General features: G+C 43.5%; 1 protein-coding gene across 3 annotated transcripts in view; it reads right to left on the reverse strand.

Moving 5' to 3' along the window:
• The window catches only part of LOC108973251, a 199,276-nt gene that overhangs the window by 47,866 nt on the left and 127,415 nt on the right, over positions 1-23,995 (reverse strand). For all 3 annotated transcript variants that reach the window (XM_018940360.1, XM_018940359.1, XM_018940361.1), the window contains exon 13: positions 3,622-3,767. In XM_018940360.1, the coding sequence (XP_018795905.1) occupies positions 3,622-3,767 (146 nt within the window). The remainder of the gene's footprint in view (positions 1-3,621; positions 3,768-23,995) is intronic.

The following is a 23,995-nucleotide window of genomic DNA, read 5'->3' on the forward strand; positions in this document are numbered from 1 at the left end:
TTTCCAGCACAAAAACTTCTGATTTCAAACCAAGACATTACATAATGATTTGTTTGAGCAGTTAGTATGCACCCTAATGTGTGCAAAGGCAAGGTAAGCTTTCGATGTTGTTGCAAATTTAAGCCACAACAACACAGCACTTACTTATGCATGCAATGTGACACGCAAGGCAATTTGTCACTTGGGTTTTGCCGGGTTTTCCTGCCGTACATGTAACATTTCGCGCGTTCGCCGCACAGCCGCAGAGCCGCGGCCCAACGTCCGACTGTACTTACGGCGCAGCGCCGTTGCTTGACCTTAAACCGCACGCGGGCAGCTGATTTAGTCAATTGTTCGCGTGAATTTCAACCACCAAAAACAACATTAGCCATGCCACACTTGTGTGTGTGTGTAGAGATGGTGATGTTGTTGGTTCCGAATGCACACATCCACACACACTTAGGGAGAAAAATGAGCAAAGGTTTTTATTGTTTATCGTTTTTCCGCTGAAAAATAGAAGACACGCGACACGCGAGTTTCATTCATGCGAAAAAATCGCTGATTCGGCCGAATCGTGGGCACCGCGTTTTCAGGTTTTTCAGATGATGGCATATGCGAGCTTTACCGCGGTATTTGTGGCTTTAGCGAATGCCCGAAATTCTCCGGCGGAATTTATCACCCACAAAAGTTTGCGTAATTTTTGTCTGGCATATTTTTAAGAACTATTTTTCGGAAAATTCAAAATTGAAAGCAACTATATCCTTATTCCCTTCGATATGCAAAGCGTTTATTACCTGGTATATGTGGCCACACGACTAGCGCAATTATTATTATCTGAGGCAAGGAGACAACTAATACATGAAAGTAATTTGCCTCTGCTCTCCGGGGTCGAGAGATCTGCTTTGATTTGAAAACTGCCACAACTAGCAGATGCCAAAAGCGAAAATGCATCAATTTTGAGCAAATTTCATAGCCAAGCAATCGATGATGATAAAGGAGTCATGTCCTGCAGATGCCCGAGCAAACGCTTGCCAACTTGCTGTCGAATCACAAAAAACGGCAAAAGTTGCTCAAAACCTGAAAGCTGCGGTCGGTTGAAGCGCAAAAGCAAAAGCAAAACACTGCACGGCTGTGGGGATGGACGGACAGGAAAAGGTCAGATGTGGGCCAGAGTTTGCAAGCAATTTTTTTGCCAAAGTGAAAGGCTCTCCGCACACCCGCCTGCTGCAGAGCAGTGCGCAAAACAAACTTATTTGAATTTCAATCGCCAAAGCGATGCCGCCGCAAACAACCGCACGCTTCTCATTTGGCGCTGCGGCGGCGCGGCGAGGCGGCAAAGCAACCGCATTGAACTACTCATTAGTTAAATGTAACATTTGCAACATTTCCTCAACATTGGCCGCATTTCGCCCGCTGGCCGCTGTCCTCCCGCTCCTGCGCTCGCCGCTTAAAAACGGAGTGCCGAGCAATTGATGGCTTGTGTCGGAGGCAGGAAGCGGGAGGAGTGGCGCGGCATTAAATATTTACGGCGACGCGGATTAAATGGCGAACCCGCAGCGCGCCGTGTGCAATTGCAATAAGCGGGAATTTGCAAAGCGAAAACAGTAATAACAACAACAATGCGAGCAAGACTGGTTGTGTGTGTGTGTGTGTCTATGCCTGTAACAACCAAGGCGATTTCAATATTTTCCACATTTTGCCACATATTTAGCATCTGCCACAGTCACAGAGTTGGCGGCAACACGGCTGGTTTTCATTGTTGCAGATAGCTGCTGATGTCGTTTGACAGGATAGCGCCGCATACCAAATGCACTCGACACAAAAGCGACATGTTTCGTTGAGCGCCGGCAATCAGCGTTTTCATTGAACATTTTACTTTTTCTCTGCTCTGCTTTGATTTGCTTGCTTGGAAGCGGTAATATCTCAGCCACGCGGGCAGCGGCGCTGCTATTTGATGTGCTCAATGAAAGGCGCTGTTTACTGGTCAGCTCTTCCAACACAGCTCTTCCAACACGCGCACACTCCAGTACCGGCCGACTCCGCGCCACTTGGCATACTTCCGGGCGTTCAATGCGCCCACGAACACACTCGTCAATAGATCGCGGTGGCGACAGTGCTGTTGGCGGCGACGCTGAAAAATAATAATTTTCCATTGCAAATTTTACATCTCAATGATTACATAAGGCAAAGCAGCTCAGTAAATACATATGACCGACAGACACATGCCGCATGCCTCATATGCATGTGTGAGTTTTCCCTCTGTCGGTGCCCGTTTTGGTTGTTGGCTTCCCGTCTATCGATATGCCGTCACAGCTCTTCCTTTTTTCCTTTTCAAGGCCCAACTTGATGTGTAAGCGCAAAGTTTCGCAAATGAGAGAGTTCCAGTGCACTTGTGTGTGTGAATGTGTCGGCTGTGTGCAGCTCGGTATTTGTGTGAAGCATATGAATTTTTAAATTTTTTGCGGCAATTCTATTTTCATGTAACATTTGCTGTTTTATTTCCATTTTATTTTTATTTTTTTGTTTGCGTCCCGTTATGAAGCTGGCATTTTGAAATTCCCTGACGCGGCGCCAAACGGCCGCAATCAGTGCGAGTGCTCATCGGCCGTTTGGGGAAATCATTTAGTGTGAAATGAAAGTGTGCTCGGACTCCCCGCGCCACCCTGTGCCGGAGTGTGTGCCGGCTGCGGTCGCTACTGCTGATGTTGCAGCTCTGTGCCACAAACTTTTAGACAGCAATTTGCACTCGGTAAACTACTGAAATATGCAGCTGCCTGAATAATTTCCAATTTTTCTACAGAGTAGACAATTTTTATCTATTTTGTGGGCTTAGTTCATTTTTAACGAGCAACCGAGCGTGCAAACTTTTTTGCAGGCGGCATTTGGTTGCACCACTTTGATTCTTATAGTTACTCATTTAATTGTCTATCCAGCGTTGGATTCAGAGTGAAGCGCAGCCTCAGAGTAAAGTTTCTTGTTGATAGTCGAAATAATAACTATGAAGGGAGCATTCTTGACTTATATTGGCTAATCGGAAAAGTCTTTTCGTATTTTTAATCAAATCTAAAATTTTGTTATTTTAATTTTCTTTTGGTTAAATGAAGCTTCAAATCTCACCTTTCCAATACTATATGATTTGACACAATGTGGTTGTTAGCACTGGAGATATGCGACCGCAACGACATCTTTGACAAAATACGAAACGACATTTTCGACTACGCACTATGCATGTGAGTTTAAAACAAAAAGGAAATTTAATGTGAACGTCCAGCTTGTTATCAGCGAGCTGACCAATGAGCTTTTTGTAAGTAGCTCATTTTTTAATTACAATATATGTACATTATTATACGCGGTTACATACTTAAGTGTCGAAATTCATAGTTAACTTAAAGCTTCCTAGACCTACAGAGGTGTTCTTATAGCTAAGTACAAATACACAAGTCTTAACTAAAAATAAATATACTAGAAATGTGCACCATATTCTGAAAGCTGTCTCTTATAATTATATAAGACTTTAATGTGATCTGACTTAATCTAGGAATGCAAGTGAGAAAAGAGAGCTTTCGCTCTTGCTCTCTCAGAGTGCTTGTGAAGTGTATTTTGGAGGCACAGAGAGAGGGAGAGATCAATAGTTAAACTCACCTATCGGCGGGTGCTGAACCGGAAGCCGGCTTTAGGCTTCTAAATGCTTTCAGCCACTTTGTTTTCATCGATGGCGCGGTCGCGGCTGAAAGTTTACGCTCGGCGCGTGGCGAACCCGGATCAACTTTGCTCGCGTACAACTCTTTCTGCAAGTAGAAAAGAAAATTATTCAATTAATTGCGGTCGGTGTGGATAGTATTTTTTGAATACACCAAAAAGCACGCAAAAAATATCGACTTTTGTTCACTGCTCAACACTTTTACCAGAGAATGTTTGAATGAAGCAGTTTTTTTTAACTCAGATTGTTTCTTAATTATGGTGTTTAGTAGCCAGAGCTCGACTGACAACATTGCTTTCGGACGTTGACATGCACAAGCTGTAGTTCGCACATCCTCTTCAGAAATTAACATCGCTAGTTACTTTTCTATTCCAGCTCCACCTTAAACTGTTCGCTAAACCTTTTCTTAACATACCACTATAAGTTCTCCTCGTTAATAATACAACAAATTCAACCATTGTATAGCCATAATGAATCGGCGATGATCGCGTTCCAACCGAAAATTATTAAATTGAGTTGAAAAATCTATGATTGCCCCCAATTGCAGTACATTATTTAATATATGTATGTGTGTATCTGAAATTACACTGGTGTGCAAAACTGACAGTGAGCAACCTAATTTCTCATGATGCACCAACACAGCGTTTAATATCCTGCCGCCGAGTTGACGGCTGACTGAGCGCAGAAAAATAACTGTGAAATAATTTGAGAGGAAATAAAATTAATAATACACTTAGTCCGCAAAGCAGAGCTTGCAAACCCATCTGACAGCGGCATGAGTGTGTTGCAATGCGCTACTAGGTCGTGGAAAGAGGCCCAAGGGGATATGACACGTCACAACAGAATTGACAGCAGACAGCTGATGAAAATGAACGGAAGTAACAAACTGCCCGACTGACGAATACTTAGCGGGGCATTTCACATGGGCTCGGAACACCTGGCAAACAGGCGGACATGTCAAGCAAGTAAAAGTCAAAATCATTGAAGAACCGCAGGCGCTGGAAGAGAAGTGAAGCGCAGCAGTGTGTTTTATAGTCTGTAAATTTTCACGGCACTTAAGTCACACCACATTTCCTTTAATTGGCTTGCGTTTATATGCACATATTTACAGCGCCGGCGCCGGTTGTGACTTTAGCTGATATCAGATAACTTCAGTTTTCTTGCTCGAAGACGAAGTTACTTGGTGCTTTTAATAGTTTCAGTTTTTCTTGATAGTCTGGAGTAGCTCGAAAATTTACTAGGAGTTAATGAGTACTTGGATGTCCTTAATTTATTGCTTATAGGCGAACATCTCGAAAACACGCAGTACAGATTTTGTAAAAGCTGAAATCTTTGAAAAATCACTGAAAGTTTTGATGATGTGTCGATTTCCAAGGTTTTCATTGTTCACTATTGTCGATGCTGCAAAATTCTCCCACCTAAAGCGCTTTGAACTCTCCTTTTGGGCTCGGTGCTTGCTGACAAAGCCCCATTTGATTTGCTCAGCAAATATTGGAAATTCATCAGAACCCGCCAGCCAGCTGCCATCTAACCACAATACTCAAATTCAATACCTTTCCATGCGAATGCATTCGATTGTCTATTGGTGTGGTAAATTCCATTACATTCCACACCATTCCCGACCGCACCGGCTTCGTGCCATCGCCCTGAACATATCGACGCCTCAATGCGGGCTCCATGGGGCGACCGGTAGCTCGCTCGCTCTCGAGCTTCACCGCAGTGAGCATTTTTGCGCACGGAAATTGAAAAGGTGGTCAAGTGAAAATAATTTGGTTACATTACGAATTCAATCAACTGCAAATGTCGCAATCACCAGTGTATGGTTTGCACTGCATCGAATTTGTGTGTGTATGTGTGTGGGAGTGTCGTTCATGCGGCTGCTGGGTGTGCGCTGGTGAATGAGTGGGTGTGTTCAGCGTGTTGGACCACTCTCATACTGAGCGGAATTTCATGGAGCAGGAATTACTGGCATTGCCGACACTTAAAGCGCTTTCCAATTCACTGAATTGTTGGCGCTTGCAGCAAGTGCCTAACCTCAAAAGCTGCTATAGATAATGTTAACACTCATCTGGGCTTTGTTGTATCGTGTTAGTTTGGCACTGCAGTCATATACTTGTCAATTACTGATTCTGGATTTCAAACTATCTCGTTTTTCAAATAAAGGCCCTAATGGTTGATGATCTCTAATAGAAGTGAAAAATCGCTTTGAAAAGTGCGACCTTCAGTTCTATTAAATTCCATACCCAAATCTTATCATCACGAAGTGAATAAAATACCTCAAAATGTTGGCAAAGTACTTTTGTTGTTGTATCTAAAGCGTTATTTGCGGTGCCGGAAGCCGCGACTTCATTGTGCTTGTCGGCGTTTAATGACTGTTGTTATGCGCTTCCCACAAACATTAGAAGGAAAAGTTTTCGCTCACAAATAGCCGTACCCACACACACACACAAAAGAGCTTCGGGCGGAAGAGATGTCTTAAAGCCATAAAAAGAAAGCAAGCCGCGAAAACAATTGTGCAGTCTGCTCGAGAAGGCAGAGGCGTCGCGCGGCGGCACGACGAGAGTTTACCTTCGCATTTGCTGCTCGACTGCACAGCTAAAGACGCTTATCTTCGCAGCAAATTAAGTCGAGCGATTTACGCGCCGCTGTGTATGTAGACAAAGGCGCGCCAACACACACACACAATAAATATGGGAATGTGAGCAGAAATGCACAGACGCTGATATTTAGCCACGCAGAAGTATTTACGAATGCCGAGAAATGCGATTAGCGTTTCTTCCCAACTTTTATTTGCTTTTTCTTCAGTCAGGTTACGTATTGGCTGCGGCGTTGCGCGCAGAAAGTGTGCGGGGGAAAAGGGTGGTTGGGCTTGTCTGACTCCCCGCATTCGCCGCCGTCGATTTGCTGGTATTTTGTTGACTTCACTTGCTTTTGTTGCTGTTGTTGTAGCGCCTCAGCCACAGTTTTTATGCGAGATTACGACATAATTTGCATTCATGATGTCGGCTTAATTGCCGCAATTAGGCGCTGCGTTATGTTTTTATGGCGCGGCAAACAGCTCACACGACGCCTCCTGGCCCCCTTGGCTCCCTTAGCGCCTTCACTGTGTCGCGCGTTTGCCAAATGCGATGCTTACGATGTGGAAAACGCGCTGATAAACTTAATTGGCGTGCGTGGCGTATGAGTAACATTTAGACCGTGGCGCGCGCACATACACCACCGCATACACACCCCCACGCATGCATGAACATATTTCTCTGGTTAATTGGAAACATGATTAAATTTTGATTACAGATATGCACTACATATTCATGCGCCGTCAGTTGCAAGTGTCAGCTAAATGTTGCAGCATGCGCCCTTATTTGTATGCACTTAAATATTAACACTGTTTCACTTGTCATGCCAACTTAATTAATTAAATAAATTAAATAAATTTAAATATTAACAGGATCTCGAACTGGCAGCCAGGCAGCCAGTGGCCATGTCGCCGCAAACAACACGTTTTGTGGCATTAGGCAGCTCATTTGTTGCAATTAGTCGACAAGTGTCAAAGCCACGCGCCACACAATATAATTAATATTTAACTAGCACTGAACTCCACCACACCACACCATAGCATGGTTCATCGGTTCCACCAGACGCTGGTGGCGGACTGATGGCAGTGGCGAGTTTAATCGCGAAGGCAATAAATGTCAACTAAAATGCATTGGAAATTATGTTTTTCGGTGCTTTAATCAACCGCGCCGATAAGGCTTGAAGTTTTGCTTTCCGAAAGCAGAAAGGCGTTGCTCGCCGACTAATAGGAATATTTGCTTGAGTTTTAAAGGTTCAGAGCGCGAATTTATTAACTCTCCTCTGCCCATTTTGATTGAAATAGAAAGACGATTTGTACAACTACACAGAAATCGTCCTTCCACCAGTATTGGAAGAACCATAATAAAGACGCAGATGTTCATGTTTAGAGGCTCCCAAAGAACAGCCAAGGAAACACTCTGAAAGACAGTGGGACTTTTTGAGAAGAAAATTGTTAAAAAAATCGTGCAGATATTTTCAAATAAATACAGTTTTAGATGACGCACACTAGTTTGAGTGTAACTCTCATTTGCAAGCTCGCTCCCTCACGTTGTTGCCATTTGAAATTGAGTTCTATGCCTCCTGGACATTCACAACATCAATCATTGAAATGCGCCATGTTCCGCAAGTGGGCTGGCACATTCGTGATTGCATTTTGGCTGGGGCTTTTCATTCACATGCCACAGCTCCACGAGTGCTTAGCATGGTTCTCAGGACTGCGTGAGAGACAGACCGCTTGTCAGCTGCGCATTTGAAATGGGAGACGCGTATGTACCTGCATATTAGATAAATATTTAAGCAGTGTATACACATGCACTCACATCCCTGCTTATTATCTAAAATATCTAATTACTTTTCCGACTGAGTGCCAGTCAGATTCTTGCATTGTCGCCAGCATCTGCAGAGCCGTGTTCTGAATGTCCTTAACGACTGGAGCTGTAGCTCGTGGCAAGCGCTGTTGCTCATATTGCTTTTGTATATTAATTTTCGGAATTAATTTACCTTGCAGCTCCTCGCTAGTCCCACACCCTCCAACGCTCCTACAACCTCCACACACATGCATGTAGTGGGCCCATAATATGTTAGTTATGTTGCCGGCTGGGAAAACTTCGTATCTGCGCGTTGCAGTACTGGCCTAGTTATTATTTATTGTCGCCTGTGGCTCCTTGAAAGCGGCACAATCAGCCAGCCAGCCACCTAGCCAACTCTGTGCATTTGTGCCACCATAACGCTGCGGTTTAATGAAGGAAATTATGCGATGGATGCAATGAATAAGCGTTTGCGCCGCACTCGTACGTGTGTGTGAGGGTGTGCATGTGGTGGTTGTGGTGTGTGCATAATGAATGAATTAAGGCGAATATAATCTTATGCTTACGACTGCGCTGTGAATTTTCTGGTAATGACTGGATTATTAAATGTAAGATGCGCCGTCACAATGTATTATCTTAAGTTAGACAAATGGAGCGTGGCCACCAGTTTGCAGTTAGGAAATAGCTTTGGAAATCCAAAACTGCTCTTGTCTATTGTATTTCAGTTTAGAAAATCACTCTTAAGAATCGCAATGAAATTTTTGCTTATAAACCTCATTTGGCATTCATTAAGTTACTATCTATGAAATTATTATATATTTGTATTAAGAAAAGCCGACTTATTTAAATCGAGTTAGGGTAACCGTATACTCAAAGAGACCTATCTTCGCTTAGAAAAGTATGAGGACAGGTTTCGGATGTGTTCAGTTTTGCTTCGATAGAAGAATTATTAAACTATAATTATTTCTTGCAAGTAAGACGAGGATTCTCCGAAATGATGTTTTATACCAAAATCGATCTAGTGCTCCATCTGATGTGGAATTTATCTTCAAAGATGATCGGCTCGTGAAAATAGTTGAATTGATGGCGAACAAATTACAGCTTTTGAAACGGATTTAAAGTTTAACTATCTGATCAGTTTAGAGTCGGTCTGGTTCGTTTAAACTGCATGCCCAAACCAAATCAATACTTTTTTTTTTGCAATTTTCTCAGATTTCTAATCCTTTGTATATATTAGTGTGAAGTTTGATCTGCATCCGAAAATTAGTGCGTGTTTGGCAGCTGTTTGTTTACAGTGCAAAATTTTGTCTGGGGACTGTTACCCGAGAAAGAAATTGGACTACGAGTTTGTGTTTCCAATGGAACCATGTCCACGGAGTGCGTAAATGTCTTGGGTAGTCTACTTAATCACAAATACAAGACTATCAGTGTCACAAAAGCATTCACTTAAATGAAAAATTAGTTTAAGCGTTGGAATGCTCGTATTGGTTAAAACGTTGCATGTGTGAAGGTGATAGCCAAGATTTGCTTTAAAATACGTGAAATTTTATTTTCCAAAATCAAAAGTATTTTCAGAAAACTTGGGACAGTTTCTTCTCTCTGCAGGTAACAAAAATATTGCAAATAGTCAGGCCAGGAGTAGCATTTCGTGTTGTAAACTTAAATTTTATTTGAAGCTCTCGGAGTCTTTCGTTTAATTATTGTTTTGCTTGCAATGTTTTTTGATACCGTTAGCTGTTCTCGCCTCGTTCGTTCTCGCTTTAAGGTGGCCGCTCGCGTCGCGCACCTTGTCCCCTTTTCCGCCAGCCATATTTATTAGAAACTTAGTAGCACAGCCCTTTTGTTGCTCTTACAACTTAATCTGCCGCACACACACACACACACACACACATACAGATGCGGGGGAGACTTGTGTTTACATTGCAGCAAGCGCATCCAACGTTAGTGCGCCTTCAAGTTCATTCATTACCAACTTTATACGAATTGCCTTTGTTGATATTTTACCGTTTTACTTTGACTGCTCTTTCTTCCGCTTGGTCCATTAACCCACAGATATGTACATATGTCTGTGTGTGTGGACATTATCAAATGTGAGTGAACATGAGACCGTTAACTTTACAATGAAATCCAAAAGGTAAACAATAAAAAAGGCTAAAAGGGACCGTAGTCGTAGGTGGGGTGGTGCTCCGGTAGATAGCGCGTACCCCGCACAAATATGCCCAGCGAACGGGTGAAGGGAAATAAATAAAGAAACCGTTATAGTTTCCCCAGTTGCATTTGTCTTTATGCATGTAGGTCAAGGGGCAGGTGACGGATGGCGCAGTTGAGTGATTTCCTGGTCGCTGGGCGACAAACTGCCGGTTGGTCCCCACAGGTTAGTGGCAGGTGCCGCCATGGTATTTTTATATTGGCAGCTGTAACAATGTTATGCTTCGCACATAGAAAAACAAGGACGGGCGCCTTTTAGCAGCGATCGCTTACACTGTATTACGTCATAACGATTAAATGCGATTTCATTTCTTATTTACCGTTATTTATGTGCGCGGATTCATGTGACAGCAAACAGTTTTTAATGCATCACACGGGCGCAGTGACAGACATTTGTTATGACACTAACAGCGCTTCAACGTCAGCTTGTCAGTTTGTCAGCAGTGAGCTTGTCGGCGCAGCTATTGTTGTTACCGTTATTAGCGCGCTTTTGTCAGCAACGCCGCTGATGCCATCGAATAAACGTCGCTGTTATTGTTTGTTGTTGCGTGTTTCCAATTCGTTGTTTTGCGCTTGTTTAAACTTTCAGTGCTCGTGATTTTGATTACTCTTGCTCGCTTGCGACTACAAGCTCATGCATGCATAATGATTATGGCTGTCACCGTTATTGCAGCTCATCATTGTTGGCTTCTGTCGGCGGCAATCAGTGGCAGGCGCTCCTCGCCAGACTGCCGCTGCTCTTTACGGACTGACGTGGCAGCACCCACTTGCCACAGTTGCTAGGCATAAAAATGAACGGTTCGTCAGCACAGTGCCTGTCAGTCAGTTAGCATCGCAAGTGGATGTAATGGAAGTGATGTGAAATGAAATTTAGTTTTATTCTAATTTCCACTCTGCACTAATTGCACTCAGGACTCATTTGTAGGCAGTTACGTTGATAGGTGCACGATGTACACTCGTGTGTGGAAATACTGCCCTATACGAGGTCATTTGTTCGCCATTATCTTGAGTATAAGTTATAGTTGGTTATCCCTTTTGTACTGCTAGAGGCGGCCAAAAGGTGTTGTGGCGTTACGTCTTTGGTTTATACTGGGTAGTCGAAGAAGTATTTTCGTATTTTGTGAGTAGATGTCGTTGCAGTCACATAACTCCAGAACTATCGATGAAATTGTGTCATATAGTGTTGGGAAGGTGAGATTTTAAGCTTACAAATATGCCAAAAGTCTATGTCGAACCCGAGTAAAAAAGTGTGAGGCGAGCTTTTTAAGAATTTCGAAATTTAAAACTGTATTTCACTCTATGCCGTCAAGAGCATGTTGAGCAGCCGCGCGGTCGTGTTGTCCACAAACAACTTGAGCACCGAACTCCCCCCTCTCAGCCCAATTACGCTAGTTTTGAAGCAAGCATTCGGTCGTTGAGGCGCCAATACATTTGCTCTGACAATTCAATTTCACGCTCCACAAATTAAAATAAATTTATTATATATTTTTCTAAGGACTTTTATTTTCCTTTGCGTTTGACTTCGTTGTCCCTGTCATCGCTACTGAGGCCACTTTGCCCGATATGGCGTGTAATTAACATGCACTTTTATATGGCACATCGTGGGGATGCAGCAATACCCAGTGAGAAAATCGGTTGCTCAGGCGGCGACCTTGACTAAGTCGTGAGGATTGAGTTAGCAAATATTTTTGAAAGTTATTTTTCAAATCAAAAATTTTTCTTTTCATTCAAAACGAAAACGAATATGTAGCTCGAACTGAGCTGGTATTTTCTGCTGCGCAGTTCTCTTATAGAGCCGATAATCTAAAGCTCTCAATGCCACTTTAAAGTCTATGGTAACCGATGTTTTGGTTACTCCATTTAAATACCAGTTAAATTGCTTGCTCAATTGTCCTTTCAGGTTCTATCATTTTGCGCGGAGGCTTCCCACTCGCTCCTTGCTTGATGGGGCTTCGATAAGTTGCGCTCCGCTCACATGCGAGTATTTATTTGTGTGTCATGTGCAGCGAGTCGAGCGTGAACACAGACCGATTGCCAAGTCAAATTGATGCATTCGAGTGCAACTGCTGATTTGCAATGCTTTTACATACTTGCTTTCTCTGCTGCTGTTGTTGTTTTATGTGTTCTGTATGGCAAATATTAAGTTTGTTTGACTTGCAGTGAAGTGTAATAGCAACATTTATTTTCATTGCAGTCCTCTGCCGGCCTGCCACTCCTTCACCTGGCAGTTGGCAAGGCACTGTTTGAGTTTGTGCTAATGTGCGAGTGTGTGTGTGATGTGTTGGTGTGTGGCGTGTATTATGTGATGCACTTCCTATGCTGCACTTGCATGTTTTAATCTGCACGTAAAACTTTCCGGGCATTCCTTCCTGCCAACTTCGAGTCGAATGAAGCGAATGTAAAAGAGCACACACACGCAAGCATTAGCAACAGCTTGCATGTAGGTGTGAGTGTGGGACTCGTCCATGTGTGTGTTGAAAATCTGCCACATGTGGCAACTAAAACAATATTTTGATCCGCAATCGGCTTGCCATATGCATAATCACATACTTGCACACCGACACACCAATGCACCCTCGCACATACACCAAGAGACCCATACACCATGTTAGAGTGGCCAAGTGGGTCAGGAGCAGTTAATCGGTGCGTCGGTAGGCGGTGAAAAGTGATGAAGGGATGGTATGTGTATTTGCGTGTGCGAGTATGTGGATGCAGCAAGGCAGTGTGCTGGTGTGGGTGGGCTTCAGGTGGCGCTCGTTGCGCTCGGTGGTTGGAGTACGAGCAATCAGGCGGATTAAAAGCTGAGCAGCTATACAGACACTTGATTATTGTTATTATAAGTTAATCCCGGTTATGAATATGCAATTGTAGTGCCAAGGCGAAACAGAAACAGAAACAGAAACGGAAACAGAAAAATTATTGCAAAATGTTACAAGTCACTCAAACGTCGGGTTGACCTGGATTCTCTGTGAAAATGAGTTTTCATGTTGTTCAGCATTGCGTGCGGTCTCGTCATCACGAACACACTTGGAAAAGCCAGGACCAGAACCATAGCAGCACTCGTTCGCTAATGGCGAGCAGCTGCTAATTTAAATAATTTATTGGAAAGGATTACTGTCTTTCGAACACCTGTGTGCGAGCTCCTAAGTAATACAAAAGGAGCTTAAGTGTGAAAGGCGTCGGTATTTTCCGAGTAAATTGCATTTTGAATAAATTTTGGTCTTTCTTTATTTTGGCGCTGTCGCTAATAACCGTTAGTTATCCCAATTTCAATTAATGCTTGCAGATAACTGTGCTACTTAGGGCACACACACACGCGCACAACAACAACAACTATAGTGTGGCACACATGTGGCGCTAAAAGTGCCAATTCAACCGAAATTCCTCGCCAGCTCACCGAGCTCCTTATCAGTAAGTGCAGCGACCGTGTGGTTGCATTAAGTCGATTGCTGCTCCGATTTGCGGCACATCGCCCTCTAAGCCAACTATTTGTGCAGCCATGGAGCCATCAGCACATTACGGAATACAAGGCTCTTTATGCTGACGCTTTCGTTGTTCGCAGGGTGTTAAAACTTTAATCAGATTTCGGTTCACATTTCTATGTCGACGGCATTATGGTCTCCTTATGTTTGCATACATCGTGTTGGACCAGCATGCATTAGTGTTGGTGTTGCTATGTGTGTCGCCGTTGTACTGAAGCCGCCTCTCTTCAGCATTCCAGTAGGTGTCAGCCAATAACTATTAGAACACATATGGGTTAATGAAAGTTTGTTTGTCTTCTGAGCGCACACTGGTACAACCACACACACATATGATATATACATATAGTATATATTTGATAATGTTGAGCCAGTGATGGCTGGTAGGGCGAAATCGTCCCAGTCAAAATAAGACTTAGTGAAACAGTCTGGGAGAGCATAGCTGCTCATAAGCATTCAACAGCACTATTTTCCTCTGTCTCTTTGCACTAGTGTGGCTGTTATTTTTTTTTTTTTGGACCGTAACTCATCACGTACCCCACTGGTTCGAGGAAAACTCTAAGTTCTGTCTAACAAGAACGTTCTCGAACATCCGCAAAACGCAATTGTTGGCTGCCGTTGCTAAGAATTGCTTATGCGATTGCCTGTACTTTTATATGTGTAACTCCTTCGTTTGCAAAACCGATTACTAAATACCCACCCAAACTTATGTGCAAATGTCAAAGTACTTTTCTCAATCGAAAGCAAACAAAGGAACTCGAGTGGCTACTTGTCGGCTTGCGGCCTGCCGGCTTGACATTCGCCTAAAAATCCATATTTCCGCTAACCAAGGAATCGCCAGCGCCAACTTTGGACATCCCACCACCCAAAAGAAGCTTGCCTGCATGCTGTGAGCCCACATGAGCTCTCGCCTTTCAACGCCCTTGCGTATGAATGTGTGGGAGGGTCTGTGGTGGAATGCGGAAAGGAAGAAACTATCAACCAGCCGAGCGAGCCGGCCCCTGGCACCTCTTCAGGCAAATGGAAACTTTAATGCACTTTCCAGTACTGCTGCCAGCCTCGCATTCTTCGGCCCCTTTTTGTATGTATATGTATGTACATGTATGTATATAAGTAAGGATGTGTTGTGAAAGTAGCAAAAAAATTTTACGCTCCACATATTTTCCAACGGCTGCCATACAAAATAAATGCTCTTATTTCTGTGCATAAAATATATTCAGACACACACACACACACAGAGGCGGGGAGAAGTATATTCGCGCTTTATTTTATTGTAGTTGCAATAATGGACTCGCTGGGGCGGGGGCCGGCTTAGTTCGAGGCGGCACAATAAGTTCACTTGACGCAAAGTTAATGGCTGGCATTTGTTGTTGTGTTGTTTTATCGTTCGCTTTCGCTTACCGCGTGCAACAACATGGCGTAGCTTGTATTTAGCATGTCTTTATTGTGTTCGGGGTGTTTATTTTTTGCCATTATTCCAACACTGCCGCTGTTGTTGTTGTTGCGTTGCATTCATGCATTAAGTTTCATTCATTCATTGCGTGGTGCGATTGAATTTACAGTTGCTTTCAACGGCGCTCGCACAACCCCAGCCGCCAACATCCACCGCTCCGAAGCCACCTCCCTCCTTGGCACGAATCGCACTCGCCTTGAATTACAGCACAAGTTTAGCGAAAGTGTTACAACACAAAGCGTCCAAAGAGACTGGTGAAAAAGCGGGTGAGTCTGAACCAAATAAATTGTTGCGCGAAATATTACGTGGGGAGTGAGGGAGGGTGCGCAGAAAGTGGGTTAAGATGCTGCACGCTCTAGAAGATGGGTCCAAAGAAGGCCAGCTGAGCAGCAATTGCAACATGCAGTTTCTGTTTTATGGGCGGTGGAAGAGTTGTTAGCAGCACTCACTGAGTTTACACCACGCGGGTTCGCAATGATATATGAAAGTGTAACGGTATTCGTTTTTGTACACGTCCATTTACAAGTGCGGCTTCTAGCCATTGGCAAAAGTTGAAACTGTGGATTCCCCTAACAGCGCCAAGCACTTGGAACTATTTTCAGCCTCCAAAAATACTTCAACAAGAAGCAGCAGATAACTACAAAATAAAGGAGAATACGTTGTTGTTGTCGTTGTACCGGCAGAAAACATTTCTGAAGTAACTTCGAGGAATGGTGCCGAGTTGAGAGTACTTGGCCGGTTAAAAATCCGGTTCGTTCCGGTTACCTAGACCCGATTGTTATGGGAACAGGGGGAAGAGCGTTTCGACCAACCAGACTGGGAACTAACTAGGATTATTAACTTGTACCCTTGAGGTTACACGGGCATATTAGAGGCGGTGTGAAAGAGCGCTCCGTTCATTTCAGTGGGGGACATTCAGTGGTTTCAGCCACCCAATCGTAAAAGTTCGCAGTTCAAATATTCGAAGTGAGCATTACAGAGCTGATAATTGACCAAAAGTATTAAACACTAACGAAATGCAAAAAGCTTCCTAGATTCTGCTGATCTCCGCCAATATCGTTACGCTTCCTCTTTTCCCCCGCTCACACAATATCCCCATTCCCGCAGCCAACTTTAATCAGCTGTGCAACAACAAAAATAAGAACAGCGCGCTGACCAACTCAGTCGAACTGGCGACGACACTTGAATGCCGGCGATTTACTCATGTCTACAGTTTACTTTTCCGCTTTAAGTTTTTGTTTTTTGTGCAGCCACAATGCCATCGCCAATGGCGCCGAGAGGCAGCTAACCAGCTTTTGCTCTGCGCTCGTGTGTCATGGGCCATTGTCTGTGCCATCTTCCATCTTTGCGCAACACCCTGCTGCACACACACCCATACACAAGCATATGTAAAGCCACACACACACCACTCGTCTACATTTCGTCACTCGCTGCGTTCATTCCCAGCTTTTCATAGCAATTGTTGTTGTAAAAAGAAAAACACAATCATGATGCAAGGCGATGGGACAAAAGGAGGGCGATGCAGACGACCACTTACATATTTATGGAACTTATTATTGCTTTTGTCATTTTCTTGCTGATTGCCATTGTTTCAGCAGGGCTTGCGGCGCGCACACCCCCGCCCCTGTCCCCCCTGCACCAAATGTGTGTGAGCGCTTGCCAATAGTCGAGCACAAAGATAAGGGGAATTGCACTCTTCAGCGGACCCCGTGGCTTTTGCCAAAGTGCAGGCGAATGTCCGCCTGCGGGGTCAACGCGCCCTCACTCCCTGCGCCGGAGAGCGATGTTAATCTTAATTAAATGTTCAAGGCACTGCGTAAAATATTCACGATATTCTCATTTTGCCGCATGGATATACAGACAGACAGACATACGTGGGAGTTATGTAGCCAGCTGTCAATATGTTCGATCACATTTATATCATAAAAAGTTCTCTACAAGAAAGCCGATAAGTGCGATTTAATATCCATTTACAGATCTCCAATCGAAACTTTGGCTTTGGGGAAGCCGGTTAAGCCTTCTTATTTTTAGTCACGCCATTAACCTGGCATCAGACGTGCTTGTCAAACCAAAGTCACAAAGTGTTGCATTCCCGATTGCTCCATTCTGGCATCCTTGCCTACGCGCTTGCAAATAAATAAATAAATGAGAATGCTATAATAATAAACGCCTGCAAGTGGGCGTTGTCCAAATGGGGCAAACGGCAGACGGGGCATATTTGGTCCATAAATCATTCGATTTCAAGAAAATGGAATGAATGGCTGTAGCCAAATGCACGTATGTACGTGTGTGTGTGTGGCTGTCTTATTTGCCTGCCAACTCGTGTCCTGTTTGTTCGTTAAGGGGACTGCCTGCTTTTTGCGCTTTGAACGCGCGTTCATAATGCGATAGAAGTGTACGATAAGCGCTCACATATACACACACGATATATTCATAGCGCCTTCAGCGTGCGTGTGCTCGAAATGTAATCTAATTTGTCCCGACTGTGGCGACGTAGGCATGTCCCTGACCGCCCAGCCAACACCCAGCACCCGCTACGCTGCTGCAGTGCTGCACTTGCGCATTTGAGCATTTGAGCATTTTCGCGAGCATATGTTGTGGGCCCGGCGGCACCTTTTTATCAAGCGCCGTGATTAATGTGCCCACTGGCTGTGCTCGTTAGTTAAAAAATGTAGTTTGTGGCACGTAAATCACGCCATTAGTGCTTGCTTGTTGCTCGCTTTCAGCGCCTTCTGTTCCCAGTCCGTTGATTGTAATGCACGGCGGCAATGCAAAGCACTCAAGTGAATGCCGCCGACATGTTCGCAGCCCTCGTCCACCACTTTTGTTGCTGAGGTTTTCAATGTTTGCGCTTTGTTGTTGTTGTCTTTGCACTGCATTAAAATTATGACATGCCACTTGCATTTGCATGCACATTTTTTGACCCAATTACAAGCCATAAATTAATTATGACAATATTTGCACGAATGAAAAGCGCCACGGCGTATGAGTGATCCGCACAAATGAGGCTACGGCTGCCTGAGGAGCAAGGCAACCGTAAGTGCCGCACAGAGGGACAAACTTGCCTGTGCAACAAAATATATAGGTGGGCTCGAAGGAAAATACTGCGATCTATTTATTCCGTTAATTTTTAAAAACGGATGTTGTTGATGAAGGCGAACATAGGAGACCAGATATTCAGTGGGATCTAATCCCACACTAGTCGGTATTATCAAGGAACCTCAGTGCTTGGTTTTCAAAGTGCACAGCAGTTCACTACTCATCATCTCTCCACCAAAGCTGCTTAGTTAAAGCTTTTAATGACATAAACTTAGTAAGCCTATGAATGTCCGAAGTAATCAACACTCTATCAGAAATTCGCCATTTTCGCAGCCTTACTGTCGCCTTACGAGAAAACTACTTCGTGAGCTTTCGTATCAAGCACTGCGAGCCCTTTTTTAGCCTCTTTGTGAGCAAAATCCCTAAACTGACTGCAAAAATTACACTAATAACTTAAAATGTTAAAAGTAGATAAGAATTTAGGATTACTTCAAAATACAATTGCATTTTTTGCTTTTTCTGTTTAACGCTCGTGCCGTTTTGGCATTTATTGCCCTCCATAAATGTATGTGTCACTTCTGAGCAGCTTTAGCCTTTGAGGATCTCACTCTTAAACACACAATTACTCAGAAAACACGACGTGTAAGAGTGCGTGCCCTAATAGGCTATGAAGAAAATTTGTATTTCTTTTCGAAAAGGGTGAATAGCCGTCACTTTATTATTTACGAACTGAAATGACCAACCAAAGTGGTCAGATGTGGAATGGGAACACAGTGAAGTGAGTGCAGAATAAAGTCAGAATTTACACTGAAACGAAATGTGTGCAAATAAAGCGGAAGACTTTTGGTCGACAAGGGTGTAGTAGCCGGGACTGCGTCTATTATTAACTAGGCTTACGGCGGCTGAAGTGCCATTCGCTTGATAAATAGTTGAAAAGTTGAAGCTTGGCCAACTTGTACTTTGCAGAATTTGGTATTCGCTTCTGGTAGCAGAATTTAAGCTCTCTGTGGCGCCTACCCATGAACGGGCCATCGCCGCAGTTTAAACTCTCTCAGATATGCATATATATGGGCTGGCAGAACAATGCCTGAGCAACTTCTCTGTCGGCCCCCTTAAATAATTATAACCAGAAATGTTCCGCTGACTTCTATAGGTAACTTGCCAACTGCCACGCTTGAGTGGCTGCCGCCGCATAATTGCGCTGCCACATCACTCTAAATGCGCCGTGACATGACGTTTTAATTAAATGTGCCTACTAAAATGCGCTCGCACTCGCACATTCACAATCTCATACACACAATTGCACACATACAGACACATGCATAGAAAATTCCATAGCGGGGAACTTTTCGACTGTACTTAGTCATTTTATGGCGGGCGATTCGGCAGCAGCTACCTAACGGCCACAACTCATCCATAATATAAGCACTTAATTACTTGACTCATGCGCTTGCAATCACCCCACTTACACGCCCGTGATTGTGTGCATATGCGCACGCATTGAAACCCGCGGCGGACGTGTGTGAGTGTGTGTATGTGTGCATAAAATTTGCATAAAGTTGAGCACTTAGCCAAGAACATGGCACTGTGTAAACACTCTCGATGCCAACACATATACATAGGCATTAGTATAACGGCTTGTTCCCCCCACACGCACACATCTACATATGACTCACATGTACACAACAGCAACCACTTCCGAATATCGGGCGCGTTTTTGGCCCGTTAGGCACACAATAGCGGCCGCATTTAAGTAAACTCTGCTCGCTGCTATTTATGCGGCTCCATAGCAGTCTCAAACCAGCTTCGTAATGCGCAAATGCGAATGTGTATGCGCTTGTGTGTGCGCCGCGATTAGTGTTTGCTCGGCATTCGCGTTCACTCATGTTCGAGTGCTTGCTTATGCTCGCATTTCCATGCGCTTGCACACCTCAACAACCGCCATGGAAGTTATGGACTCATACATTTGGCTGGTTTGCTGTTTTTGTAAGCACATAAAAGATCCAGCCACTCTATTCTTTCCAACGGCAAACTTCAGTAGCACTTTTTTAACTGAAGACGTGTATTTCGGGCCTTGCAACATCTGCTTTTAACTCCTTAAGATGCGCAGATGTCATTGGACCAGTTCAGAATCCAAGTTTATTAATAGAATTTTCTAATGAGCTGTTACCGGATTCAGGGTGTGTTGCAGGAAGTTTGCTGGGAAGTTCGACTATTTGAGAAATCTCATATAAAATATATGGGCATATACGTGGAACATATTAAAAAATTTACAGATTTATTATCCACAGACACAGCTTATGGTTAACATAATCAACGCAGTTATGTACTATTCGCAACTCCATAACCAATGTTAAGACCCTGCCTTGACCGAATCGACCTCGTCCAGCTCTCAGTGAAGAAAATATAGCAGCTGTGATTGTACACGAGGACTGTGGAGAATTGATTCGCCGCTGTTCCCAGCAACTCGAACTGACGTATGAAACGACAGAGGCAGAAAGCGTACAAAATACAGCTTATCCAAGAACTGAAGCCGCTCGATCTTCCCAAGCGACATCGCTTCGCAGTAGGGGCTCTTGAAAAGTTTACACATTTTGTTCAGCGACGAAGCCCATTTTTTTTGTCAATGGATACGTTAAGAAGAAAACTGCCGCATTTGAGACGAAGAACAACCTAAAGAAATTCAAGAGCTGGCATTTCGTCCAGAAAAAACAACAACGTCGAAATGCGAGAATGTTTTTTCGAATGATAATAAACATTCCCCATTAAATTTCTGTTTCGGGAACCCCGAAATGGATCACTCTTTATATAAAGATCCATATTTATTTGAAGGAGTCTGTTGGCTGAAGAGACCTCAAAATTAATAGCAAATCAGTACGGACTCCTCGTGGGAAGAGCTTAAAGATTTAGCAAAGAGTGCTGCGAGCCCATAGTATATATACATATAGTATAGTATATTTTTCACTGAAGTCATTCCAAACGATTTGCACCCACTTCAAGAAATTTGATTGCGCGCTCTCTAGCATGGAAACCCCTTCGCATATAAGTATTTCGGCATAATACAGAGATGCATTCCGCTTACATGCAATCCTGCATTTTTCATGTATTTACTTATTTAACGGTATTGTAGTCTACTTTAATAGCAACAGCACACACTCCGTTATCGCAGTAGACTCGTACTTACGTTGTGGCAGATATTCAACTGTAGCCATTTTGTTTCGCATTTATTTTTCATATTCTCATTCCAGCTGCAGGCGCACCGTTATGCCGCCTACAAGTACGACTGTGTGTGTGTAATTGCATAACTTTATCTCTCTTGTGCTGCTCTGAATATTTGAAAAAATGCACGAAATTGTCAAATTTGGAAAATATGAAATGCAGAGTCCTCCGCACGGTGCAGGCAAATTTACACACACACATATACACATGCAACTTTATACAAGACACTCGCCACACACACACACGTGAGTATACTTGGCAGTGCGCTTGTCACGGTGCCTACAAATGTTGGAGTCCGTTTTTAAGAGGTAAGGAGCACCAGGGAGGGCGAAATACCTGCCAGGGAAGCGCTCATTGAAATATCGAATTCTACGATAATTTAAAGTGTAGAGAAATAAGAGCCAGCATTGATAGTAGCATTGATAATTAGATTTTGATTCGTCCAGCAGTACCTCAAATCAGTTTCAAATTTGAAAAAGAATTTAATCAACCGAATTAACATTTGCGATTCTTTGCTGAAACGATGTGAAATCGAACCATTTCTGAAGTGAATGGTAATGGGAGGCGAAAAGTGGATCAAATACGAAAATAATATGCGAAAAAAATCATGGTTCAAGCTTGGTGGAGCTCAACAAATGGACGCAAAGCCAGGATTGACTCCTCAAAAGGTTACGCTGCGTGTTTGGTGGGATTGAAGGAGAATAATTCACTATGAGCTGCTCCAGGCTGGTCGAACGATTGATTCCACATTTTACTGTTAACAACTGATGAGACTGAAGCAAGCAATCGAAAAAAACGACCGGAACTGATCAACAGAACAACTAGACCGCAGTTTTGACACTGATGGAATAATGTCTCTAGCGAGAAAAGGCAAAAAGTGGTCAATAAAAGTGGTACATATTTGGTTCATTAATGTTTATTAAAAATTAAAAAATAAGTTGAAATTTGAGTAGAAATACGAAAAGACCTTTTCGTCTACCCAATAAAATACCGGTAAAATTGCAATTGAGCAGATATTTACAGTTTATAGTGAACTGTGTCATCCACTCTCCCAAACATTCGCGTTTAAATTGGATTGCATACCGTTATTATTTATACAGACACTTCAATCGAATTATTTGCATAATGGCCAATCGACGAATTTAACTAAATCCATTTCAAACACGCAATGCAAACTCGAATGCGAGGATTGATTCGTTTTCAGAAAATTCGATGCATGCACCGCCAAAATGCAAATTTTGTGGCCGCACAGGCCGATATATTTATGCAAGTGTGTGTGTATGTGTGTAAATGAAGAGGGAGTGAATGATAAATAATAACCGGAGACAGGTTCGCTCTTGCACTCCTGCAACATTTCATCATCAAAAATCATTCAAGTGGCTAAACCAATCTGCGGCAGCCCCGCCACTGGCGCGCCATGGCGTATGAGCAACCGAGCAGAAGTGAAATAAATGTTCGCATTAGCAAATGACTGTGGAATAAAGCGAGCGGAGGGCAGTGGGCGCCACGCTAAAAATAGTAACAGCACACTGATGAAAAATTAAAAATTTCAAGCACACACAAATGCACTCACTTGCATATACGAGTGTACGTAAGTGTGTGTTTGCATTGAAATGTGCAAAATCCGAAGGGAAATCGGTTACAACATTTACCTACTGTTTCCACTCAAATCAGCATTTAACTGTAAACTCCGCTCGGCGCATGTGTATGCAAATTTCCGCTCGAGAGGCACACAAACGCAGGCACAAATGCGCACGCTCGCAAGGACTGGCTGCCACGAATCGCTGCTGAATTATCACGAAGTCACGTAAGTTGGAAAAATGATGTAACAGAGTGTCAGCAAAAACAACAACTGCCCTGGAACTGTAACAAATGCGAAGTCGCGCAAAGAACGGTAAATGCGAAGTCCGAACAGGTCGCCAGAAATGATCCAACAAATGGCTGGGACGATGGCACTTTAGCGTCGAACGTGCAAATGTCCGCCAGAGGAATTTGGTGGGGCGCGCCAGAAGGCATGCACGTGGCACGAGTGTGGCCAGTGAAGTAAAAATATGCACAAAACCAAAACTCTACATTGCCAAACACGCAGCAGCCGCGTCACGTTTAATGGAAGAGGATGTTGGTGGCAAGGGCTTTGGTGAGTGGGCACTGAAGTCCGTGTTTTATGTTAAAATGTCATTACCGTTTGCACGTATCTGTATATGTGTATCAACATTTGCGTCCATTTTCAAGTGGCGACTTCTACACACACACCTACTTAAGTACTCGTAGGCGCATAATCCGAGCATTAGAATGTTTGGTGCATTTCCTGAGCTCCAAACCTAGCTAAGTAGGTAAGTAGAGTAGTTAAAGTCTGCAAATAATGGCTTGGTGGCAACACCACTGAGTTTATTTAAATTGGATATGAAGATTTGTATCGCTTTTGCCAAGAAAGATCTCCGATTTGTCTTTAATGCGAGTTGGTGGTGGTCCATGAGAAGGGGAATTGCGATTAAATCTTTGCTTTAATTTCCATTTCACTATAGTTTCGGCAAAC

This window comes from Bactrocera latifrons, unplaced genomic scaffold (genome assembly GCF_001853355.1).
Source record: "Bactrocera latifrons isolate USDA-ARS-PBARC rearing strain unplaced genomic scaffold, ASM185335v1 scaffold_47, whole genome shotgun sequence".
NCBI classification, from domain to species: Eukaryota; Metazoa; Arthropoda; class Insecta; order Diptera; family Tephritidae; genus Bactrocera; species Bactrocera latifrons.